At 61.8% G+C, this 12,139-nt stretch overlaps 1 protein-coding gene across 8 annotated transcripts in view; it reads right to left on the reverse strand.

The window, feature by feature from the left end:
• MAPK8IP3 (mitogen-activated protein kinase 8 interacting protein 3) overlaps window positions 1-12,139 on the reverse strand; it is a 60,348-nt gene that overhangs the window by 3,224 nt on the left and 44,985 nt on the right. For 4 of the 8 annotated variants that reach the window (XM_030798322.1, XM_030798321.1, XM_030798327.1 and 1 more), the window contains 17 exons: window positions 9,523-9,534; window positions 8,688-8,705; window positions 7,665-7,722; window positions 7,149-7,301; window positions 6,355-6,436; window positions 4,559-4,689; window positions 4,309-4,365; window positions 4,034-4,204; window positions 3,306-3,432; window positions 2,904-2,999; window positions 2,660-2,818; window positions 1,941-2,106; window positions 959-1,141; window positions 692-881; window positions 453-572; window positions 298-378; window positions 130-197 (listed from right to left, as the gene is read on the reverse strand). In XM_030798322.1, coding sequence (XP_030654182.1) covers window positions 130-197; window positions 298-378; window positions 453-572; window positions 692-881; window positions 959-1,141; window positions 1,941-2,106; window positions 2,660-2,818; window positions 2,904-2,999; window positions 3,306-3,432; window positions 4,034-4,204; window positions 4,309-4,365; window positions 4,559-4,689; window positions 6,355-6,436; window positions 7,149-7,301; window positions 7,665-7,722; window positions 8,688-8,705; window positions 9,523-9,534 — 1,872 coding nt within the window. The remainder of the gene's footprint in view (window positions 1-129; window positions 198-297; window positions 379-452; window positions 573-691; window positions 882-958; window positions 1,142-1,940; window positions 2,107-2,659; window positions 2,819-2,903; window positions 3,000-3,305; window positions 3,433-4,033; window positions 4,205-4,308; window positions 4,366-4,558; window positions 4,690-6,354; window positions 6,437-7,148; window positions 7,302-7,664; window positions 7,723-8,687; window positions 8,706-9,522; window positions 9,535-12,139) is intronic. The other 4 variants (XM_030798324.1, XM_030798323.1, XM_030798325.1 and 1 more) reach the window with 3 other exon arrangements.

The raw sequence follows: 12,139 nt of genomic DNA on the forward strand, positions 1-12,139 counted from the left end.
CTCAGGGCGTCAGGGGTTGAGACACCCACTGCCAGGCTAAGGAGAGGCCTGGAACCCCGGGAGCCCCTTGGCTAAACACTGCCAGGGCCATCAGCTGCCACCCACACACCACACGCTGCCAGGCCCCACCTTCACCACGGTGGAAGATGGCCAGGGTCCCGTCCGCCAAAGCCACCAGCACACGGCCTTTGACATGCCTGAAACAGGAATGTGGTGAGACTGGTTTGGACCAGGCTATGCCGGCCCCTTCTGCCCTGTTCCCCCGTGACGCCCGGCCCTCAGTCTGGGGTCACCCACACCAGGCTCAGCACGGAATCCTTCAGCTTGATGGAGTGCAGGCACTTCTTCCAGTTGGCCACAGCCGAGTGCACATAGAGCCTAGAGAAAGAAGTGGCGATGAACGAGGGGCTCACCCGGGACCCTCCCTCCACCTTGCCCCGGGCCCTTCCTACCAGCCGTTCTGGGCTCCCAGCCACATGGTGGGTGCAGCACTGCTGCCTGCTCCCGTGGGGTCCCCGTTGGGCTCCGGCTCTGGCTGCGTGCTGCTGCTGTCAGGCTCTGGCCCATTCTCACTGCAAGAAGGACGGTGGCTCCAGGGGGGGCCACGGAGCATGCACCTGCCCCAAGACCCCGAGGCCCTTCCCACCTCTGCAAGCCTTGCCTCTGCTCCTGCCCCAGCCCAAGAGCTCACCTGCCAGGCTGGGGGCCAGAGGATGGGGTGGGGGCTGGGTCAGTGAAGACGTGTTCTGTGAGAGGCCCGGGCCGCAACGTGGCCGCCTCTGGCTCGCTGGGCCCAGGGTCTGGCACCTCCGTGGCCTCTGTGGCCTCCTCTGTGGACTGGGACGGGTTGACCTTCCCGTTGGCGATGGTGGCCACCTCCCCTGTGTTAGGAGAGGTGAGCTTGGGCTGGGCAGAAACGTGGGAACGAGGGGATGGGGGAAACTCGCCCAGGACTCACCCTGCCCCTTGTCTAGCACTGGGGTGTCCCCTCGGGAGGAGCAGTTGCTCCGCGGCACGTTGCAGCGGGTGGCACAGCCCACCAGGGTGATACCGGCCAGCACGCCGTCCGCGCCCGGGTCCTCTGGGTTCACGTCGCTGTCCAGGAACATCTCCCCGGGGGGGTAGTCGCTGTCACTGGCCGCTGGGGAGAGGGACGGCCCATCAGCCTGTGCTGGGGAACCCACTACTGCAAGGGCGTGCCCAGCACTCATACAGGGGCAGAGGGAGCCGGGGCTGGCCTTCCACTCTCCCAGCAGACCCAGCTTCCACACATGGCTCCACCCATGGCCCACCCAGGACCCTCTGCCTGGAGGCCTGGGGCTCCAGCAAGCCTGCTCTGTTGGGTGGGCCCCTGGGCCAAGAGAAGCTGAGTAGTAAGACTCTGGTCCTGGCAGCAAACAACCTGTGATCCTGTGGCAGACCCTCAGGACCCCAGACAGCCCTGTGGTTCCACACCAGAGACCTGGCAGAGCCCTCGCCACCCCTTCGTCCTCCCAGTGTTGGGGCTGGCCCAGAACATCACCAAGGCTACTGCCCACAGGGGTGACACGAAGCTCCTCACCCACACCCCCTTGGCCCCTGGTGAGGCCGTGAGATTTTGGCCCAACTGGAGGTTTCACATTCAGCATGAGGAAATGTTTTCCTGTGGTCTCCGAGTGAAGCTTCAAGCTGTGGGCCATGCCCACCCGTCGCCCTCTAACCAGGTGAGCGTGGGTTCCCGAGTAGGCAGGGAGAAGAGGGCGAGGCCGCCGCGAGCTTCCTCCCAGAAACAGGGCCCAGGGCCTCACTTGACTGGGTGCTGCCCCTCCCGCCGTCCACTGCCACATTCCCGTGTCCACAGGACACCCCGAGAAGGCGGGTGCTGGGTGGCAGGGCTTTTACTTAGCTTGCTAGTAAAAGGGAGTGGCGCCTGAGTGGAAACGCCCCCTCCGGCTGCTCACCGGGGATGCTGGAGATGCACAGCACGTGCGCGTTGCAGACGGTGAACTGGTCCACCACAGTGCCCGGCTGGTTGGCGTCGATGATCACCACCTTGCTGGTAGTCAGGGTGCTGGTCAGAATCCACACCCGGCTGGAGGTGGCGTCCATTTCAGGGAGCTCCTTGGCCTGTTTCAGGGCACGGGATCAAGGTCAGAGCCCGAGCTTGAGGCTACCCGGCAGCAGCACAGGGCCACGGGGCTCCCAGAATCTGTCCGGATCCAGCCTTGACTGTAGCTTGATGGGACATGGCTGTCCTCCCCCAAGGCCAGAACAATGTGGACTCAGGACTGCACTCTAAAGCACTCACAGACACGCTTTCGCCTCCACAGAGGAGGCCCCTGAGCTCCAAGAGGCCCAAACTGGGCCATAAAACTAAGCCTCCCACCACTGGGAAGCAAGCTCTGCCGCTCCTGGGCTCCTCTGTGCCTGCTGCCCGCCTGACCCCTGCAGCCCAGTGCAGCCCACTGCAGGCCACCTGGGCGGTGAAAACTGAAAACGCAGAAGGCGGCTCAGTCCTGGGGAGGGAAGACACTGCTTCCTGCAGTCTAGGAGTCCCTGCGCTGCCCTGCTTCCGGGTGGTGTCCCCAGCTGTCCTGTGTCTCACTCCCAGCATGCTCTGCAGGTGAGCTGTTCTGAGACTAAGCCAGGGAGGGTGCCCAGTGGCCTCCCCCATGCTCACCTTCTTCTTCTCGGGAGACGCGTGGGCGCTCTTGGGCTCGCCGTCTCCTTCGCGGTCGCAGGTCAGGGGGTCGCGGCCTGGCACTGGCTTGACTCCATTCCCAGCGACGTCCTCATTGGGCCTCCACCCGCTCAGGTTGACGCCCGCGGCACACCACAGCTGCAAGGGCCGGGGTCGGGTGTCACCGGCGCTCCCCAGCCTCCCACTCGCCCAGACAGCCTGAGCAGGGTTCTCGCGGGCTCACCTTCATGGTGGGGTCCTTCTCCACCAGAGGGCGGCAGTACACGGGCACCGGCACGTTCTTCATCCGCGTGTCCTCCTGGCCCCCGTTGGGACTCAGCTGCAGGGAGCAGGGAGGCGCCGTGGGCATGAGCCCTGGCTCCTACCCATCCCTCCAGAAATCTGAGTCAGGGAGAGCTGCCAGCTTCTGGCGGCAGAGCCACCTCAAGACTGGAGGCAGGTGGGGGTGTGGGAGCCTCGGGGCTCCTCCTCTGACCATCCAGACCCCTGCCCAGGAGGCTCACTAGGAACCTGCCAGGCCCTGCCCCACCCGCCGTCCCCTCCCACCCCCTGGCACCGCCTCGCCCTCGCCCCGCCCCACAGCGCCCCACCCCTTACCCACGCCCTGCCCGGTCCCCGCCCGCACCTGCTTGTACTTGGCAGGCAGGCTCCAGCCGCAGGCCTGCAGACGGCCGTCGTCGTTACGCACGTGCTCACGCACCTGGCGGTACTGCTCACGCTTCTGCTCTCGACGGGCGGAGGACGTGCAGTCGCTGAGTGGAAGAATGATGGGTGATGTCTCTGTCCAGGGTGAGCGGCACCCACAGTGCCCCAGGCTTGCCCAGGGGGAGGTCACGGCAGGGAGGCCCGCCTAGGCCCATCCTCGCCTTTTCGCGGCCACCAGGTGCCCAGCTGGGAAGGGTGGCTTTCCCAGCAGCGGGTATGCCCCTGGGCTTGGAGGCCACAGCTGGCACCTGCTCGACCCAGAGGCTGCTCTGCTGCCACAGTCACTGAGGGCTCCACAGACCGGGACCTGGAGTGCCACCGGGGCACAGGCATGGCCAGCGACTCCTTGCTGGACATATGCTTGAAATGGCTCCTTGCTGCAGAGGCCACTGTGGAGCCCAGCACAGCCCCCTGACTGTTGGTGGGCACAGGCTCTGCCAAGGGACATCCTGAACCAAACACTGTGGAGCCAGAGCAGCCCAGCTCCCCGCTGCAGGGAGGGGCAGGCAGTGTGCAGGGAGGGGTCACGACCCCTGGCATGTGGCCAGCAAGGTGGAGGCTTGTTTCAGGGCCTCGAGTGGAGGGGCCTCAGGACAGGGCCTCCCCAACCCCATTGCAGGCCACAAGTAGGGGCTGTGGGACACTCACTCGTCAGGGAAGAATTCCAGGGTCCGGCTGCCCGCCGAGATCGGGCACATGGCGTGGCTGCGGCGCTGGCTGAAGCCGGCCGTGGTGGGTGACTTGTAGTGGATGTTCACCGAGGGGTAGGGGCGCTTGGCCGGAGGGGGGCTGGAGGAGGAGCTGAAGAGGCGGCTGAAGCTGCCGGAGGCACAAGGAGGTGAGGGGTGGGCAGAGGACCAGGGAATCTCCCCGCCCCTTCCCCTGCAGCCGCTGCCCACACCCCCTAGGGGCCCCCAGCTTACAACTGCCAGATGGTCGACTTCTTCTTCTCCTGGACGGATGGGTGCTCTCGGGACGCTCTGCAGGGGAGGGCACAGGGAGCAGCTGCTAGCGCCCTCACACCTCCCTTGCCTGAGACTCTCTGGGCTCCCACCAGGAAGCACCCGGCGCACTTCAGTCCCCCCAGAAGACAGGGAGGTGCCGAGGAGGGAGCCGCAGTCCTGCCGTCAGGGGTGATCCCACAGCCCCTCCTGGGGCGGCGGCAGCTCCCACCTGATCATCTCCGTCCACCGCACAGCCTCCTGCAGCTCCATCAGCCGCTCCTTGTACTGGTTCCGCTCCATGAGCACACGGGCCATCTCCACCCGCGTGAAGCGGCGGCGCTGGGCCATGGGGATTTTGTCCTGCAGAGGGAGAGGCACAGAGGCTCAGCCAGCCTTGGGAGGCTGGGTTACACCTGCTTCCTCCTGGGGTGCCTCCACCGGGGCAGGGGCGTGGCCTCCAGGTGTAGGTGGATCTCAGTGCCAATTTCCTTCAGATCCTCAGGCAAGAAGCGGTGTGGAGGGGTGTCGGCAACGGGGGAAGGGAACCCGGAGTCGGCCTGACCCTGCCAGGGCTGCCATGACACGTGTGAAGCACGATGTGGGTGATTTTCCCTGCATGTCCGTGGAGGCCCCAAATGCCTCAGGTGAGGTGCAGGTGGGACTGGACCAGTGTGAAATGAGCAGACGGGATGCTTTAGGAAGGGTCCAGCCGGCTGAACACTTTGGGTTCTGACAGACCCGTGTGGGGCCTGCGGTCTGCTCCCCTACCCAGGGCTGCTCAGCAGAGCTGCTAGGGAGCGGGGAAGTGCGAGTCCCCACAGGGCCCCTGGCACTCAGCACTCTGTGCTTGCAGGTGCACGTCCAGCCTCAGGCCGTGACAAGGGGCAGAGGCCCAGGACCAGTGGCACCTTCAGCTCATGTAGGAGGGGCTGCAGGGGGGATATGAATCGCCTTCCACTTGTGTTTCTCCTAGACCATGGGGGGTGCGGGGTGCACGGGATGGCCAGAGACATACAACCTCACTTTATCGTCACCATGGCCCCCAGGTGACTGAGCTAGTGCAGGTGAGGCTGGCATCCTCCCTGGAGCCGGGCCTGCTCTCCTTAAGGAAGGAGGCCGGTGGCCAACTGACAGGCAGTGCTCTCTCTGGCCTCTCCTCTGGAGGGGTGGTGGTTCTAAAGGGGAGGGCCTGCAATGCCTAGGCAGCAGAGAGCTTGCCCTGGGGCCTCCCGGGCTTCTCAGGGGTGGCGTAGGTCCTGAGAAGGGGACAGCAGGTGACTGACTTGGAGCACTGGCCAGGCTGCAGAGCCAGGGAGACCCGCTTGTGACCATACAAAAGGCATGCACCAGGACTTGGGTGCTGACAGGGGACCCGACATCCTGCCAGGGCTGTGGTCCTGCCCAAGGGCCTGGTTCTGACTCCATGTGGTCTCGGGAGTGGGGTGGCAGATGATGCCGCTGGGGACAGGTGTCACCCAAGAGGGGTGGGAGAGCTGTCAGCCCAGAAGAGCCAGAGACTCCCCAGGAGCCTGCCTGAGCCCCCTGCCCGTGCCCACCCCAGCCCTGCATGTGAATAGTGGGATATGCTGATTCTCTACAGAGACAGAAGGGCCGGTGAGTCCCCGGGAGCCACCCCCCAATGCCCATGCCCCAAGTGTGAACAGTAAGATGTGCTGTGTGTGAATAGTGAAAGGTACTGCGTGTGAATGGTGGATGGTGGCCGCCCAGCGAGTGAATGTGTGGGAATGATGGCTGCCCCACGTGTGAATGCGTATGAACAGTGGTCACCCAGCGTGTGAATGTGTGGGAACAGTGGCCGACCCACCTGTGAATGGTGAATGGTGGCCGCCCCGCCTATGAATGGTGAATGGTGGCTGCCCCGCCTGTGAATGGTGAATGGTGGCTGCCCCGCCTGTGAATGGTGAATGGTGGCTGCCCCGCCTGTGAATGGTGAATGGTGGCTGCCCCATCTGTGAATAGTGAATGGTGGACGCCCCGCATGTGAAGAGTGAAGAGTGGATGTACCGATTCTGTACAGAGATAGCTGCTTACATCCTCCGCCTCTTCTTTGGGTTCACGGCGGGCAATGATGGCCTCAGACTTCACTCTGTGAGAAGGGGAAGGAGGCAGGGGGGGTGAGGGCCTCCCAGGGGCCTCGGGAACACATAGCGGGCAGTGCCCACCCCGAACTTGTGTCCTTGCCTCTGTGCAGGGCTGGGGGCTCTCCCCACAGGGACCCCTGCAGCAGCCGTCTGCTTCAGGACCCTGAACGCTTCTGCCAGTTCCCTGGGGACAGGCAGCCCTGAGCCACTGCTGGATGAGTGCCCTGAAGCCCAGCCTTCCATCCTGGCTGCCCGGGAATGCGGAGGGGGGCAAAGCAGAGGGGCCCTGGCTTTGGCAAACCCAGAGCAGATCTGGGTCCCTTCTTGGGCAGAGGCATGGTCTCAGGGACCCCACACCTCCTCTGTCCATCAGAGAAGGGATGGAGCCCCAACATACAGCTCTCCGGGGGCCATGGCCAAACCTTGGCTGATCAAAGGGCTGGAGGAGTGGGATGGTGTGAGCTGTGCCGAGCCCCGCACGACGCTGTGCAGAGAAGGAACGCGTAAGACAGGACCAGCGTGCGCTGTAGTAGGCTCAGGAGGAGACCACGGCTCCACTCGGCTGGTCGGGGTGGAGTGGCTGTGAGCTTGAGCTGGGGGTAGGCAGGCTGTGCACAAAGCCACTCAGGCTGGAGAGCAGGCACTGGAGGAGGCAGCCACTCCAGAGCCCTGAGGCCGGGGTCCCTCTGTGAACAGCTTTCCATGCCCTGCCCTCACCTTTTCAGTTCCTCTTCCAGCTCCTTGATACGGTTTTCCAGCTTGACTTTGGCCTGCTTGGCAGCCTCCAGCTCACCCCTCAGCACCTCCTGCTCCCCAGACAGCTGGTCGACCTTGGCAATCAGGTCGTTCTTCACCACGTTCAAGGCGTTTCTTTGAAAAAGCAGAAAGATGGGAGTGCCACGAGCGCGGCATACAGGTACGTGAAGGGGCCTTCCCAGGGGCGCCTGCACTTCCGCCCTGGAGAAGGCACAGCCTGGTTAAGAAGGTGGCTGAATGGGAGACCCCATCCCTATCTTAGCTAAACTCTATAGCACGCTTGCTAGAGGCTCCTGGAGATAAGCTTTCTAAAGAAACCAGGCAGAGTCCTGCTCTAAGTTCCTCCCGCCGGAGATGAGGACAGCTGCTGGCGTTGGAGCCAGGTGCTCCCAAGGCGCCCTCCGGCCCGGCTCACTCTCCCAGCCCTGATGAGGAGGGCTGCCTCAGCCCCACCACACGGGAGAAGGGCACTCTTACTTGGTTTCCAGAAGCTGTGAGTTTTCCAGTAGCAGATTCCCCACTTCTTTGCCCATTCCTGAAATAGAAGGTGCGGAGGTTTCACCTGTGCCCTTCAAGACAGGACCCTGATGCCGCCGCACCTGCCTCAGGGCAACAACGCTTCCGAAGAGGGTAGCCTGGCTGGGGGTGATGCCCGATTTGCAGGGAGCGGGGGCCGTGAAGGGCGGGGCTCATGCTGGGCCTGCAGTCTCTGTAGAGAGCAGGCTCCCAGGCCTTGGGGTGGTTCTCATGTCCGACCAATGTCACAGGCCGGCTGGCCGGATGCAGGCCCCTGAATGGCCGCTGTGCTGCCACCTCAGTGCCCCCAACAGGTCCGTCACCAGGCAGGCCCTCTTGGAGCCACCACCCTCAGGCAAGTGATGTTGGAGCTGCGGTGAGGGGACAGGTGGGCAAGGAGAGGCCTGGCCCTCACGGCAGGGCCAGCAGGGCTGGGGTGCAGCGATGGGGCACGGCTGTGAGGACAGGGCTCCCTGGCAGGACTGATGGCTCCTCTGCCACCAGGCCCCAAGTGGACCTGGACTGAGCTCCCTGCAAGCATGCCCCAGAAACCCCAAAAGGATGGAAAGAAACTCCAAGGTCCTGCCCTCCCACACACTCCCCCACTGTCTATGCAGTCATGAAACAGCATCACACGCCTCTGTGCCTGGGCTCAGGGGTCCTGCCTGCTGTCTCTATTATGACCTCCCTTGCCTCAAACATGGGCCTTCCTCCCCACAGGCAGGGTCTGCCCTGCACTTGTGGGGGTTCAGAGAGGCTGGGGCTGCCCTCCTCGGGCCTTCAAGTCTGTCCCTTGGGGGAAGTCGCCACCTCCCACAGCCCAGAGGCAGCCTGGACAAAGCGAGCTTCACCCAGGGCTGCCCCCCTGACCCCGGCGGCCCCAACACTGTCCCCATCATGCAGAACAAAGCAAACGGCTCATGAAGCAGGAGACCATGTCGGGGTGGAGGAGCGACGCGCGCTGGAACGGGGCCTCAGCCTTACCAAAGAAATCATCGCGCACTAGGGAGCCGTCCCCGTCCCACAGGAGATGGGCAACCAGGGCGGGAGGAGAGGGAGAAAGGGAGAGAAGAGAAGCGCGTTAAGCCCGTGTGGACAGCAGGCTGGGAGGAATTCAGAGCGGGGTCTGCTGGGTTAGGGTGGGCGCAGGAGGGAGTTAGGAGGGCAGGAGGTGGGATGGAGCCAGCTACTCCTTCTGCAAAGTTTATCCTTGGGGTTACGTGAAGACTACCAGGCCAATGTCACCTGTGGAGCAGGCAGCTAACATCTCACCCCAAATTCTGGGCTGGGTGGGGCTGAGGACCGAAGGCACCCCTGTGGGGATGGGCTGCGCCTGGAGGCTGGGGGGCTGCACCTGGACAGCCTCTGGGTGGGGCCTCAGAGCCTCCTGCTGTGCAGCCAGAGAGCAGGACTCGGCCTGTCCACCCACGTGGGGAGGGGACCCCGGGCTGGGCTTCGTAGGGGCCTCAAGGACCCCTGACTTCTGGGGTGTGCCTGACAGCAGGGGAGGCCCCAGAGCTGGCCTTGGCCATGTCCAGTCACTGCCGTGTGTGGCTTAGGGCTCCGCGGGGCCTTCAGAAATGGCCCGCGGGGACTCCTCAGGCTGGGGGGGTTGGATTCCAGGTCATTGTCAAGTGGCTGGTGGAGCAAACTGAACAAGCTTCCGAGCGGCGGTGGCTGCGAGCAGAAGCACAGGCGCTGCGGCGACGTGGGGGGCAGTCCACACAGCCACGGTGACGGGATAGCTTGGGGCATCCCCCGTCCACCCACTCCCCCCCTCCACACAGAGGGGAGACAGACAGGAGAGTGAGATACTCACCTGAGAACTCCCCTGGCGTGTCCAGCGAGGCACAGAGAGGCAGGGGAAGGAAGGGACAAGGTCAATTAGTGACTGGAACTAACAAAACAAAGAAATTCTTATTACAGAAAACCCAGCAGTGATTCAGCCACTCCCATGTTGCAGGGCAGGAGAGAGAAGGAGCAGCCTCCAGCAGGTCCAGGTGCCCCGTGCCCCCAGGCAGAAGCCTGCAGGGAACCAGGCCCAGGCGCCGTGGTCCAGCCCAGGGCTGTGTTGCTGAGCCCTGACCCTAAAGCCTGCTCCCCTCTGCTCCCATCGCCCATCAGGAGGGCAGGCCCCCTGCAGCCCCCAAGATGCAGGCCTGTGAAGAGGACAGTGTGTGTGGCAGGTGCCCAGCCTTCAAAAGCCCCCCAGTGTGGGCGAGGGAGAGAGTGGCGAGGCAGACACCGCAGACGCAGGCCTGGAGCTGGACTCCTAGGCTCCTGGGTCAGCCCGGGTAGGGCAGGACCTTGGTGAAGGATGACTGAAGACACAATGGGAGCAAGGGCCCCACAGTGGAGGGCGGAGAGAACACGCCAGAAAGCAGAGGAGGGGTGGGGAGCGTGGGGCGAGGCATCCTCACTGGGTCCTGGCCCCTGTCTGCACAGGAGGCTGGCGAGGGAAGCGCTCTGCGGGAAAACACCGCTTCCTCCAACAGAGGTGAGGACGCAGTTCTCTTCTGCTTGGTTGTTTCACACAGAAAGGAAAACGGCATTAAAAAGTCACTTGAGCTGGGCGCGGTGGCTCACGCCTGTAATCCCAGCACTTTAGGAGGCTGAGGCGGGCGGATCACAAGGTCAGGAGATTGAGACCATCCTGGCTAATGTAGTGAAGCCCCGTCTCTACTAAAAATACAAAAAATTAGCCAGACATGGTAGCGGGCGCCTGTAGTCCCAGCTACTCGGGCAGCTGAGGCAGGAGAATGGCTAAACCCGGGAGGCAGAGCTTGCAGTGAGCTGAGATCGCACCACTGCACTCCAGCCTGGGCGACAGAGCAAGACTCTGCCTCAATTTAAAAAAAAAAAATGTCACTTGATTTAGATGACAAAACGGTTGTTTGTTATAGGAATTCCAATAATGAAGCAATTCCCAATTCAAGAGCAGATGTCCTTCTCTCTCATCTCGGCTTCCCAGGGCAACCACTGCTAACGGCCAATATTCTCTTCTCAGGTTTCCTTCTAGATAAGCAACAGGTTTCAAAGAACAAAAATGGGACCCCATTATCCGTCTCTCTGGGAGGCTTCCCGTGTTCCACTCAGCACTGTTACGGGACTTTCCTGTGCTGAGGTTCCTGGATGCCTTTATTTATTTTTTGAGACGGGGCTGGAGTGCAGTGGTGCTATCATAGCTCACTGCAACGTTGACCTCCCAGGCTCAAGAGATCCTCCCACCTCAGCCTCCTGAGTAGCTGAGTCTGCAGGTACATGCCACCACGCCCGGCTAATTTTTGTGTTTTTTTTTTTTTGTGGGTTTTTTTTTTAATAGACATGAGGTCTTACTATGTTGCCTAGGCTGGTCTTCAACTCCTGGGCTCAAGCAATCTGCCCACCTTGGCCTCCCAAAGTGCTGGGATTCTGGGTGTAAGCCACGGTGCCTGACCCCGGTTGCTTTTTTTTAGATGGGGTCTCGCTCTGTCACCTACGTTGGAGTGAAGCGGCGCGATCCACCTCCCAGGCTTAAGTGATCCTCCCCGTCAGCCTCCCAAGTAGCTGGGGCCATGGGTGCACACCACCATGCCCAGCTAAGTATTAGGTAGAGATGGGGTTTCGCCATGTTGCCCAGGCTGGTCTTGAACTCCTCAGCTCAAATGATCCACCTGCCTTGGCAGGCATGAGCCACTGCCCCTGGCCTGGTTGCTTTTAATGCCCTGCACTGTTTCTCTATGGGAATATCTCATCATCTGTCACTGCACCCGCTCCCCTGAGACTTGGTGTCTCTGTGTGAGGGCTTGAGGTACTTTTCAGCCCTGTGACTGCCCGACTGCTCCCTCGAAGGTTGCACCTCCAGCTGCTGCTCCACCACCACCACCACCACCAGTGTTCGGTGGGGCTGCACCCATCACCTCTGGCTGGCGTGGAGGGCAGCACCTGCTCCACCCAGTCAGCCTCGACTGTCTTCTTTATTTTCAATCTTTTAGGGAAAAAGTTTTCTTGATTTTCTCTTTATTTCTTTATTCTTTCTGAAATTGAGCATCTTTTCAGATGTTTATTGCTATAGCGTATAAATTTCCTTTTCCTTTTTTTTTTGAGAAAGACTCTCACTCTGTCACCAAGCTGGAGTGCAATGGCGCAGTCTCAGCTCACTGCAACCTCCACCTCCCGGGTTCAAGCGATTCTCCTGCCTTAGCCTTCTGAGTAGCTGGGACTACAGGCACGTGTCACCAGGCCCAGGTAATTTTTGTATTTTTAGTAGAGATGGGGTTTCACCATGTTGGCCAAGATGGTCTCAATCTCTTGACCTCGTGATCCGCCCACCTTGGCCTCCCAATGTGCTGGGATTACAGGCATGAGCCACTGTGCCCGGTCAAATTTCCTGTTTTATCTTCTGACAATTCCTATTGTACATGGCTTCTTTTCTTTCTTTTTTTAATCGTCAAGGA

The sequence above is a fragment of the Nomascus leucogenys genome, chromosome 18, assembly GCF_006542625.1.
Source record: "Nomascus leucogenys isolate Asia chromosome 18, Asia_NLE_v1, whole genome shotgun sequence".
Taxonomy (NCBI): Eukaryota; Metazoa; Chordata; class Mammalia; order Primates; family Hylobatidae; genus Nomascus; species Nomascus leucogenys.